This window comes from Bos indicus x Bos taurus, chromosome 4 (genome assembly GCF_003369695.1).
Source record: "Bos indicus x Bos taurus breed Angus x Brahman F1 hybrid chromosome 4, Bos_hybrid_MaternalHap_v2.0, whole genome shotgun sequence".
Taxonomy (NCBI): domain Eukaryota; kingdom Metazoa; phylum Chordata; class Mammalia; order Artiodactyla; family Bovidae; genus Bos; species Bos indicus x Bos taurus.
The window spans coordinates 42,910,811-42,930,310 of NC_040079.1; the positions used below are offsets into that span (position 1 = coordinate 42,910,811).

Consider the following 19,500-nt stretch of genomic DNA (forward strand, 5'->3'; position numbering starts at 1 on the left):
ATTCACAAAAGCAGAAAGGTAGAAACAAAGCAAATGTCCATCAACTGATGAATGGATAGACAAGGCAGAGTATATCCATAAGACAGAATATTACTCTGCCATGAAAAGGAAAGAAATTTTGATTCATGCTATAGTATGGCTGAACATTGAAAACATGCTAAGTGAAATAAGCAAGACATAAAAGGACAAATACTATCTGTATGAGATATATACAGTACCTCATATGATACTGTATACGAGGTAGATGGAGTTATCAAGTTTATAGAGACAAAGTATAATAGAAGCTACTCAGAAGGAAGAAGGGAGGGGGTGGGAAGTTATTGTTAAACGGTTACAGAATTTCTCCTTTTATTATTATTTTTTAATTGGAGCATAATTGCTTTACAATGTTGTGTTAGTTTCTGCCATACAATGACATGGATCAGCTGTATGCGTACCTATGTTCTCTCCCTCTTGGACCTCCCCCCACTCCCCACCCAGATCCCACCCATCTAGGCTGTCACAGAGCACCACGCTCAGCTTCCTGTGAATTTCTCTTTGGAATGGTAAAATAGATAGTGGTTATGGTTGCACAACATTGTAAAGTGATTAATGCCACTAAATTGTACTTTAAAAAGACAAATTTTTTCTTATATTTTACCACAATAAAAAGAGAAAGAAAAAAAAATACTGGTTTGTTCCTTGGTTCCTTCACTTTCTCCTAGTCTTCAAATCCTCAGAACACGTATCAGCCTAACTTTGTTCTCACACGCACTGATGTGTGTGTGTGTGTGTGTTCAGTCACTCAGTTGTATCCATCTCTTTGCAACCCTCTGGAATGCAGCCCACCAGGCTTCTCTGTCTATGGGATTTTTCAGGCAAGAATACCAGAATGGGTTACCATTTCCTCCTCCAGCGGATCTTTCTGACCCAGGGATAGAACCAGAGGCTCCTGAACTGCAGGAGCAATAAGCTCATTCTTCACTAATGAGCCTCAGGGAAGCCCCTTACTCCCTACTTAAAAAACAAAAGAAAAAAAAAAAAGCCCACCTCTACTTTGCCTTTCTCTTTTAGAAATGTGGGCTTCCCTGGTGGCTCAGCTGGTAAAGAATCAGCGTGCAATGCCGTAGACCTGGGTTTGATCCCTGGGTTGGGAAGATCCCCTGGAGAAGGGAAAGGCTACCCACGCCAGTATTCTGGCCTGGAGAATTCCATGGATTGTATAGTCCATGGGGTCCCAAAGAGTCAGACAGGACTGAGCGACTTTCACTTACTTCACTGAAGAAACTTTGCTACAAGTCTGTATCATACTTGCCAGCAGGTGGCAAAATCTGTCTGAATTTCGGCCCAGATTCAGACACCTGTGTCCTCTATGGAGCTTTCAAGGTCAGATCCCTATGACCTGATGACTGCCCTTTGTCACCCCAGTATCCCCGGCTATGCCACATGACACAGTCCTTGCCTTTAAATTGTGGGGAATAAACACGGAGGAACAATTCAAGACAGTGTGGAAAAGCCTTTCCCTCCTGTCAGTCATTTGGATGCCACCTTTCCATACTAGTATCTAGTTACTATAGTTTTAAAATGGACATTTTTATTACAAAAGAAAAATTTTAGCATTACAGTAAATCAGAAAACCTATTACTTGCCGTATATCTCAAAGATAACCTATCACAAATCAGGAAGACCAAGTAACTTCTACGTATATTATTGTCCACCAAAAGTTGTGAGCCTGTTTTATCTTGGTCAGAAAAGGGAAAGAAGAAAAAATGGAATTAAAGACACTTTAGCATTAAATGAGGCTTTTCCCTTGCTAATAAAGACTGAAGAACTGAAAGGACTTTCTCTGTATGTGATTGCTTACAACTTACCATATCTCAACAAAATTGAGATTTTTGTCCTCCACATTTTGAAAATAGTGCTCTATCTACGATTGAGGTGTCCTAGTAAAAGTGTTTTTGTTCTTTCCCTTTCTCAGCAGTAAGTAAAATAACATCTAAAAGCGGATGACCACTTGGTATTCGATGAAATGGCATAATAAACCATCCATGTACCAAGTGAAGACTCCCGCGAGCCCGTTGCCTACTTTGGGAAAACCTAGTGTCAGGGTTAGGACTTCCTGGTTCTCACTCCGTGGGTCACTGCCTGCGGCGCCTCAAGCGCGCACTGCCGACCAAGGTTTGTTTCTGACATCACATACCAGGTCAGTTCTCCATCAAAGGACTCCGGACAGCTTACTGCAGGAGACAGTACTTAGCAACATGCAGACCCCTTTCAGAACTGTCACGCAAGCCGGTCAGGACCCGACGTGCCAAAAGCAAGCTACAACCCCGGAGCTAACACTACCGCCCCAAGGCCGAGCCACCGGAGTTGTGGGCGCGACTCTGTGACGTCAAGACTCCGCTCACGAGGTTGGGGCGGCCCCTCTCGTCTTAGGGCGGGGCGGCGTGCTGACGCCACACGCTGAGGCGGGGCCGAGAGTTTGGTGCCCCGGAGTGGGGTGTCGGCGCCTCATTCGGGTGGAGCTGAGCCGGAGACAGGTAGGCTTGCGCGGCGGCTGGGTCCCGCCGGATTTGGGAGGCTCCGCGCCGGTCAGGCAGGCGGCGAGGGTCTTGGCATGGGGTAAGGCCGCCGCACCCTCGTTGTCGCCGCCGCCCCGGTGACAGGGAGTGGAGCTGGCTGGAGCGGGGCTGACGGGGGGAGGTGGGTGGGACGGAGCCTGACAGACGGACATGGCAGCCAATGGTGCAGGGGGCGCCTCCTGGCGGGCGGAGATTGGCGGGTGCGGGCGAGCGCAGAGGTCGCGCGGGGCGCGGAGCGGCAAGCCATTGGCTGTGATGGGCAGAGGGGTGGGCTGCGCGGCGGATGTGAGGGAACGGGCGCAGCGGCAGGGGTGACCCCCAAGGTCGAGGAGGCGTCACGTGGGAGTCGTCAGGCTGTGTCCTCTCCCAGCCTGGACGGCTGGAAGGGTGGCGCGCCCTTGAAGAACCAGCTGTGAATTGTGGGCATTCGTTTTTCCCAGAGCGCGAAGACGCTGGTCGGCTTCTGTCCGGACTGACCCTTCGCCCCTGGGACGACCCTTTGAGGAACAGATTACTGTGCAGTACCCCTCTGTCTTGCAGTACTCCTCTGTCGTACTCATCCTTCCTGTGTTCCTTGGGGTGACGCCCTTGAGGAGCGGCTTAGCCCACAGTATCCTGTGTATTCAGTACCCCCATACCCATCCTCCCTGCGCTCTTCGGGGGTGAACCCTGAGTGAATTACCCTCCAGCACTTAGTACCTCCACTATCCTCAGTACCTTTACTGTACTCAGCACTCATCGTTTCTATTCTCTGTGCTCTTCAGGGTGACACTCTTAATGGACAGGTTTCTCTGCTGCATGCGCGCTCAGTGCCCAAATACTCAGGATCCCTCCATGCTTAGTACCCAGAGTACCCATCCTCCCTGTGAACTCTTTGGGGGCAACACCCTTAATGGGCAGACTAGCTTGCAGTACCCTACTGTAGTCAGTACGCTTCTTTCTTCCAGGGATATGGTAGTTCATGTTGAGATGAAGCGCGTTTCCTCGAGGAACACACTAGTGTACCCTTTTCCTTTCGCAAGGCTACCTGAGTCAGTGTAAGTTGTGTAACGAAGCTTGGTAGAAAACTGGTGGCGAGACACTGAGTATAGACAAGAACTTGCTCTCTCTGCCCTTCACCCATGACAGAGGAGAGGTGACTCAGACCTGAGGTGTGAACTCTCTTTTGTCCTGGGGTTTCTCTGCTTTGTTTTACCTGTACTTTGAAGCAGGAAGTAGAGGCTGACTCCCAGGTTTGGGCTCTGAGCAGCTTTAAAAGGATAAATGGCCTGGATGAAGTCTTGCTTGCACTGTAACAAGAGGTGCAGTAGTCAAACTGCAGTTTTTTTGTGCAAGATCCTCACGGTCTGAAAATGTATAGTACTTATTCTAGCTTTGCAAATTAGCTGATTTTGAAAGTTGAAGAAAGATTAGAGTATCCTGATAAAATTTTGAAGAGCATTTTCCACATTTCAAGTACCTTTTTTTTTCCTTAAACAGCTTTATTGAGATATAATTCATGTACCATACTGTTCATTCTTTCAAGTATACAATTCACTAGTTTGTAGTGTATTCATAGTAAGCAGCCATCACCAAAATTTAGTTACTTTTAAAGACTATCTTTAATTTCAGAAATACATTAATTTCTGTTGATTTCATTTGAATTTGAACACACAGCTTATTAAAAGTGCAATATTTACCATGCTATATGTGTATCTTGCATATATATCTATGTATATCAGATCTGCTTTTAATTAGCCTTACTCCTTACTGCCCCATTTGAGAAAAGTACTGTACCATCTTCTTTAAAATTTTTAGATAGTTTTACTTTGGAATAATTGTACAATTACTGAGAAATTTATTCTAGAATTTTGTAATTTTGAGAAATTGTACATGCAAATCAATTATATGCAATTATAACAAAAGTGCAGAGAGATCCCACTGTCCCTTTACCCATTTTCTCAAATAACATTTTTACAAAAACTTCAGAACTATATCACAACCAGGTATTGACAGTCAAGATAGAGAACCTTTCCGTCATGCCAAGGGTCCCTCCTGTTATCTTGTTATGGCTGTACCCACTTCCATCCTGCCTGCAGTTCCTCAGCTCCTGGCAACCACTAATCTGTTTTCCATTTCTATAGTTTTGACATGTCAGGAATGTTACATAAGGAGAATCGTACAGTATGTAACCTTTTAGGGTTGGCTTTTTTCGCTAAGCATGATTCTCTGAAAATGCATGCAGGTGGTTGCCTATATCAGTAGTTTTGTTCATTTTTATGCTTTTGATGCTATTGATGTACGAGGCTATTGGTGTACCACAGTTGATTTAAGTCTCCAGTCATTGAAGGACATCTGGGTGGTTTCCATTCTTTGACTGTTAAGCTGTTGTAAACATTTATATACAGGTTTTTGGGGTTTCTTTTTCCTTCGAATTCTTGGTTTAATAAGGACTTTTTTATTTTGAGAAAAAAAGGTCCCAAACATCAGGCTGTTCACAAAAATAACTGACAGTATCAACTTTAGAAAACAAATCTTAATATTACACCAGTTATTTTTCTAGAGAATGCATTTGACATGCCAGCTCTCATTCACAAAAGTACATTATTATGTTTGTGTTGAACAGCCCCACATTGCACTCTTACATAGGATATATATATATATACAGGTTTTTATGTGAACAGAAGTTTTCATTTCTCTGAGAAAAATTCCCAGGAGTGTAATCACTAGGTCATAGGGTGGTTTCATGTTTAGTTTTTTTAAAAGTAGACAGACTTTTCTTGTACATTCCCACCAATAATGTGTTTGTGACCCACTTACTCCATATTCTTGGTAGCATTTAATACCATTAAAAAATTTTTAGCCATTCTAATAGATGCGTAGTGATTGTGGTTTTAATTTGCATTTCCCTAATGGCTAGTGATACTGAATGTGTTTATTTGCCTCTTCCATGAAATACCTATTAATATCTTTTGCCCATTTTGTAATTGGATCATTTGCAGTTTTTAATGTTTCATTTTGAGAATTTCTTAAGCATTCTAGTCCTTTGTTGGATATGTGGTTTGCAGATATTTTCTCCTGTCTGTAGCTTGTCTTCATCTTCTTAATGGGATCTTTTGGAGAGCAAAAACTTTTTTAATTTTGGTCAAGTCCTGTTTATGAACTTTGTTTTTTCTGGGTTGTGCTTTTAGTAGCAAGTTAAAGACCACCTCGCTCTTGTTTCTGTTACATATTTCTCTATAAGCTTTATAGTTCTGTGTTGTACATTTAAATTTATAATCAACTTCAAGTTGATTTCTATATAAGGTGTGAATTCTAGCTTGAGTGATTTCTTTCTTTTCCGTTTATTCTTTCTCTCTTTTTCCTTCCACTATAAATATCCAACTAGCAGCATTTGTTGAGAAGACTGTTCTTCCTCCATTGAATTGCTTTTACATTTTTGCCAGATATCACTTGGTTGTGCTTGTGCGGGTCTGTTTTAGAGTCCTCTGTTGTGTTTCATCAGTCTTTTTGTCTGTCTCACCATCAGTACCATACAATATGATTATTGAAGTTACATAATTTTGAAATTAAGTAAATCGGTTCTTCCCACTACTATTGTCTCAGCTAATCTAATTCCTTTGCCTTTGCCTATAAATTTTAGAGTAATCTTACCTCTATCTACAGAAATTCTAACTGAGATTTTGATAGGAATTGTGCTAGAGTTGTGTAACAATTTGGAGATAATCTTCCAGTCCACCAACAAGGTATGTCTCTCATTTATTTAGGTTTTTTTATTTTGTTCATTGGTATTTTGTAGTTTTTAGCATACAAGCCTTGTACACGTTTTGTTAGACTTACAGTTTCCTTTTTAAAAATTCTTTTTCATATGTCCTTTGATAGTTTGTAGAGATACAGTTGGTTTTTATATATTTATCTTGTATCCTATGACCTTGCAAATTCACTTATTCTATAAATGTTTTTGTAGGTTCCTTAAAGTTTTATACATAGATAATCAATTATGTGATCTGCAAATAGTAGTAGTTTTATTTCTTATTTTCTGATCTATATGCCTTTTAATTCCTTTTTTTGGCTTATTGCACTGGCTACAGTTCTCAGTAGTATATTGAATAGTAGGGATGAAAGTAGACATCCTTACATTGCTCCCAGTTTTAAAAAGATGCAGTCACTCTTTCACAATTAAGTAGTATGTATTAGCTGTAGGCTTTTGTGGAGGCTTACTATCAAGTTAAAGTTCCCTTTTATTCCTAGTTTTCTGAGAGTTTTTATCCTGGTGGTTGAATTTTGTCAAGTGCCTTATCTGCATCTATTGATATGAGCATGCAGTTTTTCTTTTCAAGCCTGTCAGTATGGTAGATTGCATTGTTTTTTGTTTGTTTTGTTTTTGGCATTGCCACATGTGGATCTAAGTTTCCAACCAGGGATTAAACCCATGCCCCCAGCAGTGGAAGTAAAGAGTCCTGACCACTGGAGTGCCAGGAAATTTCCTAGAGTCTGTTTTCTCAGGAGCTTTTAAATTACACATGAAATTTCTTGAGTAGCTATTTCAAACTGGATAAGTTGTTGTAGTTTGTACTTTTGAGTTTCTTGGTTTCCTTGCTGACCTCATATCTAGCTTTTCTGTCTCTTGTTGAAAGAGGAGTTGAAGTTTCCAACTATAATTTAAATTTGTTTTTTTCTCCACTCACTTTTATTAGTTTGATTCACATATTTTGCAGTTATGTTGTTTGGTATGACATAGATTTAAGATTGCTATATTTTAAGATTTAAGATTGCTGTATTTTCTTGGTAGATTAATCTTTTGTCATTAGTATCTCTGGTAATTTTCTTTGCTCTGATGTCTATTTTGTCTGATAATAGTAGTAGTATTAGATGATGAAATAAACTCCTGCTTTCATTTGCTTAATGTTTGTATGATACATAATGTTTCATCCTTACACTTCCAAGCTTCCTGTATTGTTATATTTGAAATTTCTTATATTATCAGATCCTGTTGTTTTATCCATTCTGCCTGTCTCTAACTGGTATATTTAGATCATTTACATTTAGTGTAATAATTGATATGTTAGGAGTTATATCTGCTATTTTATTCTTTATTTTCTTTTTTGTTTTTTGTTCCTCTGCTTTCTTTTTCTTGCCCCCTTGTGGATTACTTGAACACATTTTTCTTTTTTTAACTTGAACACATTTTTAAATTCCACTTTTAATTACATGTAGTATTTTTTTAGTGTATCTGTGTAGCTTTTTTAGTGGATTTTTAGGTATTGCATTGTGTGTACATAATTTATCACAGTCTACTAGTGTCATCATTTTATCATTTTGAGTGAAATATGGAAACCATATCTCTGTTTACATCACTTTATCCTACTCCACTTAAAATTGTCTTAAATAATTCTTCTACAGACACAGCATTAGAACCATATCAGGTGTGTCGTAATTTTTGCTTCATCCATTACACATCATTTACAAGATTCTAGAGGAAGGGAAACCCACTCCAGTGTTCTTGCCTGGAGAATCCCAGGGACGGGGGAGCCTGGTGGGCTGCCATCTATGGGGTCGCAGAGTTGGACACGACTGAAGCGACTTAGCAGCAGCAGCAGAGGAAAGGAAATTATGTTTACCTATGTTTTGTTTTTGTTCTTTCTTCATGATGTTACAAGTTTTCCTTTTATCATTTACTTTCTGTTTACAGGATTTCATTTAGCCATTCATTTAAGATAAATCTTCTGTCCATAAATTGTTTTAGTTTTTCTTCATCTAAGATCTTTATTTCCCCCCTTTTTCCTGAAGGATGTTTTTGCTGGCTATAGGGCTCTGGATTAACAGTTATTTTCTTTCAGCACTTGAAAAGTGTTGTGCCGCTTTCTCTTGGCCTTCATAGTTTCTGGTGAGAAATATACTATTTGAGTTGTTTGTAGTTTTCAAAAGCTCATGATGTATCGTGGAATGTATTTCTTCGGGTTTATTTTGTTTGGGGTTCTCTCAGGTTCTTGAATCTGTAAGTTTATGTCTTCTGCTAAATTTGGAAAGTTTGCAGCCATTATTTTTTTGAATACATTTTCAGCCCCTTCCCCTTTCTGCTCCTCATGAGATTCTGATGACATTTATATGCAGCATTAGGTCTTTTATTATAGTCCCACATGTCCCTGAGGCCCTGGTTTTTTTCCCCCAGTCTATTTCCTCTTGTTCAGAATGGGAAATTCCTTTTGTTCATGTTTATCAGGTTTTTTATGCTAGTTATTGTAATTTTCAGTTCTGAAGTTTCCATTTGGTTCATCTCTATATCTTCTTTTTCTTTACTGAGGCTATTTTCATTTGTTTCAAGCATGTTCATAGTTGCTTGTGGAAGCATATTGATGCTGGCTCTTCTACAGCTTTGCCACGTTATTCTAATGTGTGTCATCTTAGTGTTGGTGAGCGCAACAGAACAGGCTTCTGACACTGCTGGGGGGATAGGAGGTGCTGCCTGGTTATTACTGGGTGGAGGCAGAGGCTCCTCACCTGGCCTCCTTGGTATCTGTGGGTAGGGATTCCTTGTCACTGCTGTGTGGTAATTTCTCAGTTAGACCTTTGTGATTCCAGCCTGCCTTGTGCTGCTGGGCAGTAAAATCCAGGCTCCCTCCTGGCCTGTACTAATGTTGTTGGGGGGAGGGGGTCGTTGTCACTGGTGGGGATGAAAGTCGCTGATCTTCTCTGATACTACCAGGTGGAGTGGGAGCGGGCCACCATTTTTCTGTGGGGTTGGTTTCAGTAGAGTGGTTATTGTCTAAAAATATCCTGTCCTGCTAGACTGCCCCATTCTCAGTCCGCTGGCCTGAGAGGGCAGACTTACGTTGCAGCTTTTTTTGAGTCTACAGTAGTTGGTATTTCTGGGTTGCCAACTTCTTCAGCACCTAGCCTGGAATATATGAGGCAAAAAGAAAATGAGAACTCAATTCTGAGTCCTCTGGGCCCCAAGATCCCTTCCCAGTCTGTCTCCTCTCCACCTTTCAGAATCGTGATTTTTTTTTTTAATGAAACATCTCTTATTATTAGCTGCATGTAGTGGGAAACAGAAGTTCTGTATATACTTTTTAAGTTTTTAATAAATATTGACAACTGCCCTTTCTTTTCATAAAATTTTAATAATTTGTACTTTAACCAACACCTTTAAAAGATGCCAGCTTACCTATACCATGCATCACCACAGTCAGGGCACCTCTGCTAACAGTGTCAGTCTGGGGAAGGACAGTTCAGTCTTCAGGCCTGTGCACTGAAGCTTGTTTAGGGTTCCTGGTTCAGAGGTGGAAGTCCTTCCTTACAGTCTGGTCAGTTACCCGCTCCAAGTTTACTTCTGTTTAGGTTTACCTTGGAAACTTCAGCTTTTTTAAGAGATAGCATTAGCTGCAGGATTGCTTTTCTTGTTTTTTGTTTGTTTATTTGGCTGGTTGGTTGGTTTTTTGTTTTTCTGGTAAATTGTCCTTTAGTCATAAAAGTATTTTTAAAGTGTGTAAAATTCTTTCATTTTTGTATCATAGTTACAAAAGACATTGAGAAAGCAGGACTGATTGTTCCCTTCACTTTATGGCAGAGGAAACTGACCATAGATCAAGTGGCACATTTAAGGCTCACATAGTGAGGATCATTCTGCTTTGTTTGCCCTGCAGGCTCAGCCACCACTCATCTAATGATGGCAAAATACCTTTGCAGTTTAAGAGTAACCTGCATTACCTCCCTCTCAGTTTATGGTTGATGAGGCATCACAGGTGAAAGATGTTGAATTCTCCTTAGATTCTCAGCCAGTAAAAGAGAATTGGTATTTGTGCTCTCTCTGTACCTAATGTCTTTGTATGACTGCTAAAGCTAGAATATTGGAGTAACAGCCGTGGGTATGTAGCAAGCATTGTTTTCTTGACTTGTTATGAGAATCTTGAGTCTGAAACGCGCCCCCCCCCCAAAAAAAAACCGCCTTTCAAGGTAAGTTGTACTTTTAAAATGGTTCTCAGGCAACATACAGTGGTAACAGCCATTTAACTATGCATGTGCTTTTCCCTCAAAGACTCATGTCCTGAGAAACTGTCCAAGCTGTTTTTACCTCTGATTACTCCTCTGCCTAGCCAGCATGACGGTCATAGACGTCAGGAGTCAGTTTATCTCCCCATCCTGTGAATGGGGAGGTGACCTTGGGTAAAGTGTGTGCTGCCTAACTGGGGAATGTTTAGGCGCAGATAAAGTTCTGTTTTATTTTCCTAAGGGCAGAGCACTTAACCCTTAAAAACAAATTTTGCTTTAGTTTTTGCTTTTTTTTTTAATGTTATTTTTCTCAAATGTATAGATTTATATACTTGTGTATTGAAATTAACGGTTACAAAGAGTGTCACTTTGTGTACTTTATTGATATTGACAGATTCGTGTTTCTCCTTAGACTTTTTAAAAAACAACTTTATTGAGAGGTTTCCCTGGTGGTCCAGCAGTTGGGGCTCCACACTTCTATTGCATGGAGGTGGAGAGGGGCACTGGTTCAGTCCCTAGTCGGGGAACTAGGATCTCGCATGCCATTCTGTGTAGCCAAAAAAAGAATCAATGAAGTTTAGGGTTGGGCATATTTGTTGACAAAGATTTTAAAAAAAACTTTATTGTGGTATAATTCATATACCGTATAATTCACCCATTTAAACTGTACAGTTTAATGTCTTACAGTATACCATAATGTCGTGAAGCCATCAGCATAATCTAGTTTTAGAATATTTTCATCTCCCCCTTCCCCCAAAAAACCCATACCTGGGCTTTCCTGATGGCTCAGTGGTAAAAAATCCACCTGTCAATGCAGAAAGCCCATACCCATCAGTCCTGTCTGATCCTTACTGCCCCCAACCCTGGGCTTTATGTCTGTATCAATTTGCTTGTTCTGAACATTTCATATACATGAAGTCATACAATATTGTGTTTTTTGTGTGTGAATGACTGTTTTCACTTAATATATTCAAAGGTCATCTGTGTTGCAGGATGTATTGGTATTTCATTCCTTTTTATTGCTTAGTTCTATTACATAGTATGGCTCTATCACATTCTGAATTTTTCCACTTTTTGGCTAGTATGAATAATGCTGCAGTGAACATCTGTGTACAAGGGCTTGTGTGGACATATGTTTTTGTTTTTCTTGGTTGTATACCTAGCAGTGGAGTTGCTGAGCCACATGGTAATTCTATGTTTAACTTTTTGAGAAACTGTTTTCCAAAGTGGCTGCACCAGTTTACACTCCCACTCGGATTGTATGAGGGTTCTAATTCTTCTGTTCTCTCCAACACTTGATTGTATTGATTATATCCAGTCTAGTGGGCCTGAAGTCCTATCTTGTTGTGATTTTGATTTGCAATTTTTTTTTTTGCCTTATGACTAATGATATTGGGTATGTTTTAACATTCTTACTGATCGTTTGTGTGTCTTCTTTTGAAAAATGTCTATTTGTATCCTTTGGCAGTTTTTTTGATTGGGTTACTTTTCATTATAGAGTTATATTTACATTTTTGAGTCATGAGTTCTTAATATTCTGCATGCATGTGCCTTATTAGCTGTATAATTTGCATATATTCCGTTTTAGACTGCCTTTTTTGATGGTGTCCTTTGAAGCACTAGGCACTTCCCTTCTGGCTCAGCTGGTAGAGAATCCACCTGCAGTGCGGGAGACCTGTGTTTGATCCCTGGGTTGGGAATATCCCCTGGAGAAGGAAAAGGCTACCCACTCCACTATTTTGGCCTGGTCTATGGGGTCACAAAGAGTTGTACACGACTGAGCGACTTTCACTTTGAAACACTGAAGTTTTTATTTTGATGAAGTCCAATTTGTTGTTGTTGTTTGTACTTTTGGTGTCCTAAGGCACATTGTTTGACTCAAGGTTCTGGAGATTTACTCCATTTTGAAAGTTAGAAACCTTCTAAGAGTCTTACAGTGTCAGCTCTTGCATGTAGGTCTTTGATCCATTTTGAGTTAATTTTGTGTACGGTGTAAAACGGGGGTCCAAAATCATTTTTTCACATGTGGATTTCCGGTTGCCCTGGCATCATCTGTTGAAAAGACTGTTCTTTCCACACTAAGAATATTTGGCACCCTATCAAGGAGAAATATTGTTCTCAACCACAAGTCAGAACACTTGGGCTTTTTTAACAACTCAAAGCTTTCATGAAAGTGTTTGAACGGTTCAGCATTCCTACCAGAAATGCACTATTCTTAATGTTGACTCTGGAATTGGAAGGATGGAATCCGAACCTTCCAGAATCTGAAATGTATACCTGATGTCTGCTCTGTGGGTCTCTCAGATTGCAGATAGGGAACAGCTGTTCCTGGTCATCCTGGAGTGGGGGCAGGGGGATGTTGAGCTGTCTGCTGAAGGCAAAGTTTTCCTATGACTCATATGAGTCATCTTAAGGGAAGTTTGAAGATTGTTAGTAATTATGCTGGGCAGCACTGAGCTGTTTGTCAGATTTTACGACTGTAGATAACTCAGTAACGTGGTTTGTTTACTGTATCATATTGGAAGGACTGCTTTAGGAAGAAGAGATGAACAGTTTCGTACTTGTCAGTGCGATGCCTGTTAATTGGGTATTGCAGCAACTGAATAATGACTGTTAATGGAGGTGATGATACTGCTGTGTTCTAGGAGAATACTTCAACTCAGAGTATTTCAAGCTGCCTAGATAATAGTGATTGGAGAAGGAAATGGCAACCCACTCCCAATCTTGCCTGGAGAATCCCAGGGATGGGGGAGCCTGGTTGGCTTCCATCTATGGGATCGCACAGAGTTGGACACGACTGAAGCAACTTAGCAGCAGCAGCAGCAGATAATAATGACGTTGGAGGAAACAGATGAGTGTCGGCCTGAGTTGTTTTTTTTTTAATTAATGTGAAAAGCAATGGTCATAGTATTTTTGCCATCAGTGTCTTTGATAGCTTTTTGTCAGCCTTAAACTTAATAGCTGAGAAAATTGGAATAGAGTTGGCAGTAGGAAGAACTACTGAAGTTACTTAAGGTTTTTTTTAAAAAAGGAGTTAAGATAGTATCCTAAAGATTGCATTTAATTTTTAAGGGGCAAGTTTTTGTTTGTTGTTTAGCTTTGAAATTCTACTTATGCTGACCTGTCTTTTTCAAGCAGCCAAACAGGCCAGTGTCCTTTATGCATATCCTGATCATATTTGGGTCAAGAGAAGGGGTTCTTACAAACGATGTAGAGGATAGTTTATGTAACATTTATTTCTGGGTAATTCTCAACCTGTCTCAAAGCTTGGATTTCCTTCAGGCAGGAGTGGAGGTGAGGTGTGATTCCCACTTTACAGTCAGGGCACTTGCTTTAAGGCCAATCGTTTATTAGACCATCAGTCACCACTTCCCAGGGCAGAGGGCTATGGTGAGCCTCACTTCTGCCCAACGGCTCCCCTCCCCTTCCCCAGTCTGTTTTGCTATGACTGGAAGAGACCATTGGGCAGCTGGGATTTTTATGGGAAGAGAAGCAGCACAGTGTCCTTGTCCCCTTCCAGAGGCATCTGAATGCTTACACATGATTGGAAGTGGTTCAAGACCCTCCGCTGCAGCTGCTTAGTCACTTCATTCGTGTCCAACTCTGTGCGATGCTATGGACTGTAGCCCCGCCAGGCTCCTCTGCCCATGGGGATTCTCCAGGAAGAATACTGGAGTGGGTTCCATGCCCTCCTCCAGGGTATCTTCCCAACCCAGACAGTCTAAACTCTTTCATGGTCTAGTGGGTGCATCAGCTGCTTTTGTAAAGTGGATAGTGTAGTTAGAGTTATATATTATATTTAGTAAAATTACAACCATCAAACTCAAGATCCATTCAACCTTGGGGAAAGTGTAAACAAACTCAGAAAGGTGACCTATAAAGCAGAAGAGCTAATGCCCGCCTTGAGGGAGTTGGTGGGTTTGGAAGAGTCCTAACAGGTCAAGCTACTGACTGTAGAGTAGTGCGAGGTAGGTGGACTCTTCTGTGGTCACTGCTGTCCATACCTTTGTCTTTCAGAGCCCCCTGCCTCCCTTGTTGGCCCTCTCCTGGCTCCAGTTTTAGGAAATGTGGCATCCGGACCCTTGGCCATCCAGCTAGTCCATTCCTCCAGCCGGCCAAGACAATTCTTGCTCCTCCCCTGTGTTTTTCAAACTTTTCCATCTGTCTGATCTTTCTTCCTACTGATTCTTATAAATCCTTGCCTTCCCCTCCTCTTCAGAGCGAAGGCCTCCCTGTTGTCTGTGCCCTTCCCCAAACTTTCCTGGCTGCTGGAAAGGAGCACTTAGGAGAAGTGGGTTCTCCCAGGGAGTTTTGTTGGTATTTTCTGTGCCTCTCAGGTGCTCAGTGCTTTTGCTGTAATTATTTTTAATATATTTTTTTCTTCTGCTCAAAGGTAAATTATTTGAGGGTGAGCAAAATATTTCCCCAGTGTTTCTGTGTTCTCCAGAATACCAAGAGTCCATCAGGGCTCGGTAATCTCCGGATAGATTAGAAAGTATTTCTCCTTTTGCAATTAATACTAACCTAATCCTTAATTCATCCTTGTTGCCTTTTCCTATAGTTGTTTTACACAACATATAAATTTATATGTGCTCAGTCATGTCTTAATTCTTTGCGATCCCCATGGACTGTGGGGATCTACCAGTCTCCTCTGTCCATGGGATTTCCCAGGCAAAAATACTAGAGTGGGTTGCCATTTCCTGCTCCAAGGGATCTTCCTGACTTCCGGGATCGAACGTGCATCTCCTACATTGCAGGCAGGTTCTTTACTGCTGAGCCATCAGGGAAGCGCCCCTGTCATGATATATCATAGCCCTCAACCTAGATCAAAACTTGCAAGTGAAGACCATGACCTCTGCAGCTGTGCTCTTGCCTCCCCATATTGAGTGCAGGCCCTGTATGTAGAAGGTTGGTCCACTTGACTACCTCGTGCTCTGCCGTGCTCTCTCAAGCAGAGCACACAGCCACACGTGCATTTACAGACTCTTTCTCCTCCAGCCAGAGTCTGAGAGGTTTTCCCCCCAGTAGGCTTGTCTGCTAAAATGCGCTTTCTAACTTCTCTTTCTTTTTTTTGGTGCAGACAGTCGTGAGAGAGACATCAGGACAAGAATGTTTCACTTAAGGACTTGTGCTGCTAAGTTGAGGCCGTTAACGGCTTCCCAGACTGTGAAGACATTTTCACAAAACAGACCAGCAGCAGCTAGGACGTTTGGGCAGATACGGTGCTATACTGCCCCCGTTGCTGCAGAGCCTTTCCTCAGCGGGACTAGTTCGAACTATGTGGAGGAAATGTACTATGCTTGGTTGGAAAACCCCAAAAGTGTACACAAGGTAAGGCTCAAAGGAACAGGTGTCTTCGTGTTTGGAGTCTTGGCCGGTGGTGGCTGGCCGTCCAGGTAAGTGCATGTGTTCTAAGGACCCTCAAGAAGAAAGTTAGGCAGGCGGCTAGAAGCCCCACCGACTCGAGTTCTTTGCATCAACCCAATTCGACCGTCAGCCCAGGCCCAACAGGAGCCACCTTCTCTGGAGGGGCATTTCCCTCTCTCCATGTGCGGCACGCTCAAGGCCTTGCTCCCTGGAACAGCCAATGTGTTAAACCCCCACGGAGGTGACGAACCACTTGCACCACTCCCAGGACGTCACCAAGGCTACTGCAGGACGGCGGAAGCGCACGGAAGGAAGGACCTTCAGGAAGCTTGTCCATCCCACTGTCCTCGGAACACCTGAAAACCATCTCATGAGATTTCTCTACAAATGACATTTTAGATCAGCATGTTTATGTCCCTCTCCTGTATTTAAAAGTAAATTCTGTGAAGGCTTCTTTCTAATTTCTCTGTGTTGACGTATGAGGCTGTTCCTTAGAACCTCTCCCTTCATGTGGTTACTTGATACAGAGCATGCTTGGTGGCAGAACTTCTTCAGAGCATTTTGGCCAGTGATATTTATGAGTTTTGATAACTGTTTCTTGGCTTTCAGGTCAGGAAGCTGGCCCAGTACAGGTGCTGAAGGGTGGGTCCCCAAGCTGCTTAGCTCCTTGTGGCCCATTTGCAGGGTGTGGGAAGATCTGAGGAGACAGTATATGCGAGGTGTTCAGGGTCTACGCAGAGGAAGTGCCCATCAGAGGCTGGCTGCCATCTCTGTTGATCTGGCCTCTTCCTTCCTTGTGAATTGTAGGGATTTGTCTTCAGAAAGCAGCCTGCTTCTGTCAGGCCTTCGAGTATAATCTTTACCCTTTACCCTAAAGTGTTAGTGACATTTAGGATTGGATATGTTTGTGTGACTGCGGGAGCCCCCAGCCCTGTTTTATCAGGGCTCTTGGTATGATAATGCCACCTCTTGGTCTGAACCTCCTTGCCTGGCAAAGGAGGACATCTAGCCAGGTCTTTTCCTTCCCTGTTTTCATGGCAACCTGGAAGCTGCATTGCTCCATGAGCAAGGTGAAATCTGGTTTCCTATGGGAGGAGATCTGGGGTGTGTCTCCCAAGATGGTAGACAAGTGGACTACCCAGAAAGAAGTGCCCTATAAAACTGGCCCTGCCAGTGACGTCAGATATTAGCAGTTTCTGAGGACAGTTGCTGCAAGGTTCTCTTTCAGATAAACTTAGCCCAGAGGTTTTAGAGTCAGACTTTCGTCTCATGTCCAGGCTGTCCCTCACCTTCCTTTTCTCAGATATAACCTCTTTGTAGAACCAAACAAGTTTTCTTAAGTTCTATTTAGTTTAGGGGGGAATAGCACTGGAATGAGCTCTTAGGAGATAATACGGATCTAGGCTTGGGGGTGTCCGTGTATGGATGCCCTGCGTCCCAGGAATGGGTTGCAGAGAAGAAGCACACCACTCTGCGATGCAGAGCTCTGAAAAGTGGAGCAGCAACCATCACAGTGACTGTCACCATTATTAGTATTTGTGTTAATATCATTACTGTTATTATTGCTTAAAAGTTTTTTTTAAGATTTGCTCTTTAGAGGAGTTTTAGGTTTACAGCAAAATTGGGGGGTAGGTACAGAGATACGCCATATACTCACTCCTTGCCCCTATACATGGAACCTCCCACACCATCAACATTCCCCACCAGACTTATGTTTGATATAATTGATGAACCTGCACTGACATGTCATCATCACCGAAAGCCCATAGTCTACACCAGGGTTCACTCTTGGTGGTGTGCATTTGTGGTTTTGAACAAATACATAATGACATGTATTATGTATTACATCACCGTTACAATATATTATACAGAGTATTTTCACCACCCTAAAAATGCTCTTTGCTGCACTAATTCTTTTTTTCCCCCCCCTACCAATTCTTGAAAAGTATTTTTATCACATAGCATCAAGAAAGGTAGCATGTGATGACTGGGAAGCACTTGGGGGCTCTCAGGCTGGGTGGAATAGTCACGGAGTCCATCTGTCCTAGAGTGAGGACAGCACAGTGAGAGGACTACTGACGAAACTGAGGCAGCCTTCTGAGGAAGGGTCTAGAGCGAGGGTTGGTTCCTCGGGCTCCACTGGTCAGAGCAAGCACCTCTTTGAGACTCTCCAGGGGTGTGGGGAAAGGATCTCCAAAAAGGACTTTGTAATTTAATAAGAGAATACATGCAGGTTGGCATCTTTGGGCCGGATTTCATCTGCTGATTTCTGTTGTCAGGTTCTCTGGGGACTCAGCGTATCCTAGAGGGAGAGGGGCAGGATGGTGTAAATCAGTGGACATTCACAGCGGCAGTGCCCCTTCTCAGGCTTCCCAGCAAAGTGGACTTGATCACCTCTCCACATTGAATTAGGCCCAGTAACTGATGTGTGCTTACTTTTTGATGGAGATGTTCCAGAGCTTTGCTCAGATTTTCAGAGGCATCTATGACACACAGAAGATCTTGGAAATTGTTGACTTTGTTAAAAATGCTTTATTTTGGTCTGTGTTAGAAAAAAATAGGGAGATATAAAGAAAATTAGCTTTTAAGATTTGGGTTGATCATCTTTCTGATCTCTCATTTCTGCGTCAGATAGGGGATATCAGACTCCCTGCCTGAGAGCTGGTTCAGTTGCTGTGCTCTTCCCTCCATTTGCAGAGGGCTCACGGGGGAGCTGCTAGGACTGGACTTTTTTCAGCAGAAACAGAACACATTTAGCATCTCTGCCTCTCTGCTCTCCTGTTATTTCTTAAACTTTTTATGACCTGTCAAACATGTAGTAAGAGTGTCAACTGCAAATTCACACTTGCTATCTACCTTTCCAAAGATCAAATTATGAACCTCTGCAGCCGCTAACCTTTAACACCGCTTGAAAGGAGTTCAAGGAGGAGGTCAGAAAGCAGGCGCTCTGGGCTCTGGAAAAAACTGGCAGGACAGGTCTTCAGGTAGTTAGATTATTTTCCAGGGAAGATTTTATGAACCCAGTTCTTTCATCTCCTCATATCTAGAAAAGCACTAAATTCCTTCATAGTGACATCTACTCCTTGTGATTAGCAGTAACCTTCACAAGGTTAGATCAGCCTTCTGCAAAGAATAAGTGCTTGGTTGCATATACTCTCCCTTCACCAAAATTACGAATATCCTGACCACCCCCCAACCTCCTTGGAGCAGTTCCTCAGAGCTATATGAAATGCTGACTCCCTGGCTATAGTCCTCATTTTGCTCCAAATAAAATGTAACTCACAACTCTAACATTGTGCTTTCCCCCCCAGTTGACAGGAGTATAAGGTGAACCTCCACGAGGAGACCCAGTGCCCAGCTTCAGCATCTCTCTACAGTTTGCCAGACCTTAAAAATCTACTCCTTCCCTGCTTATTTCTCTGTTTGTTGGTTTGTTTTGTAAAATACTTCCCACTTGTGTTTATTAAGGCAAATCTCAAACCATTATTATTTCTGTCATAAATGTACCTGAGTGACTCTAACAAGGGAATGGTTTCTTAACCATATCTAACAAACTAGCAAGGTAATTCTCTAATACTGTAGTCTGATTCTCAGTGTGTAT

General features: G+C 42.1%; 1 protein-coding gene across 4 annotated transcripts in view; it reads left to right on the top strand.

Annotated features, from left to right (window-relative positions):
• The first annotated feature begins 2,412 nt into the window (after positions 1 to 2,412).
• Positions 2,413 to 19,500, top strand: part of OGDH (oxoglutarate dehydrogenase) — a 66,700-nt gene continuing 49,612 nt past the window's right edge. For all 4 annotated transcript variants that reach the window (XM_027539258.1, XM_027539260.1, XM_027539257.1 and 1 more), the window contains exons 1-2: positions 2,413 to 2,519; positions 15,613 to 15,863. In XM_027539258.1, the coding sequence (XP_027395059.1) occupies positions 15,642 to 15,863 (222 nt within the window). In that variant the 5' untranslated portion in view covers positions 2,413 to 2,519; positions 15,613 to 15,641. The remainder of the gene's footprint in view (positions 2,520 to 15,612; positions 15,864 to 19,500) is intronic.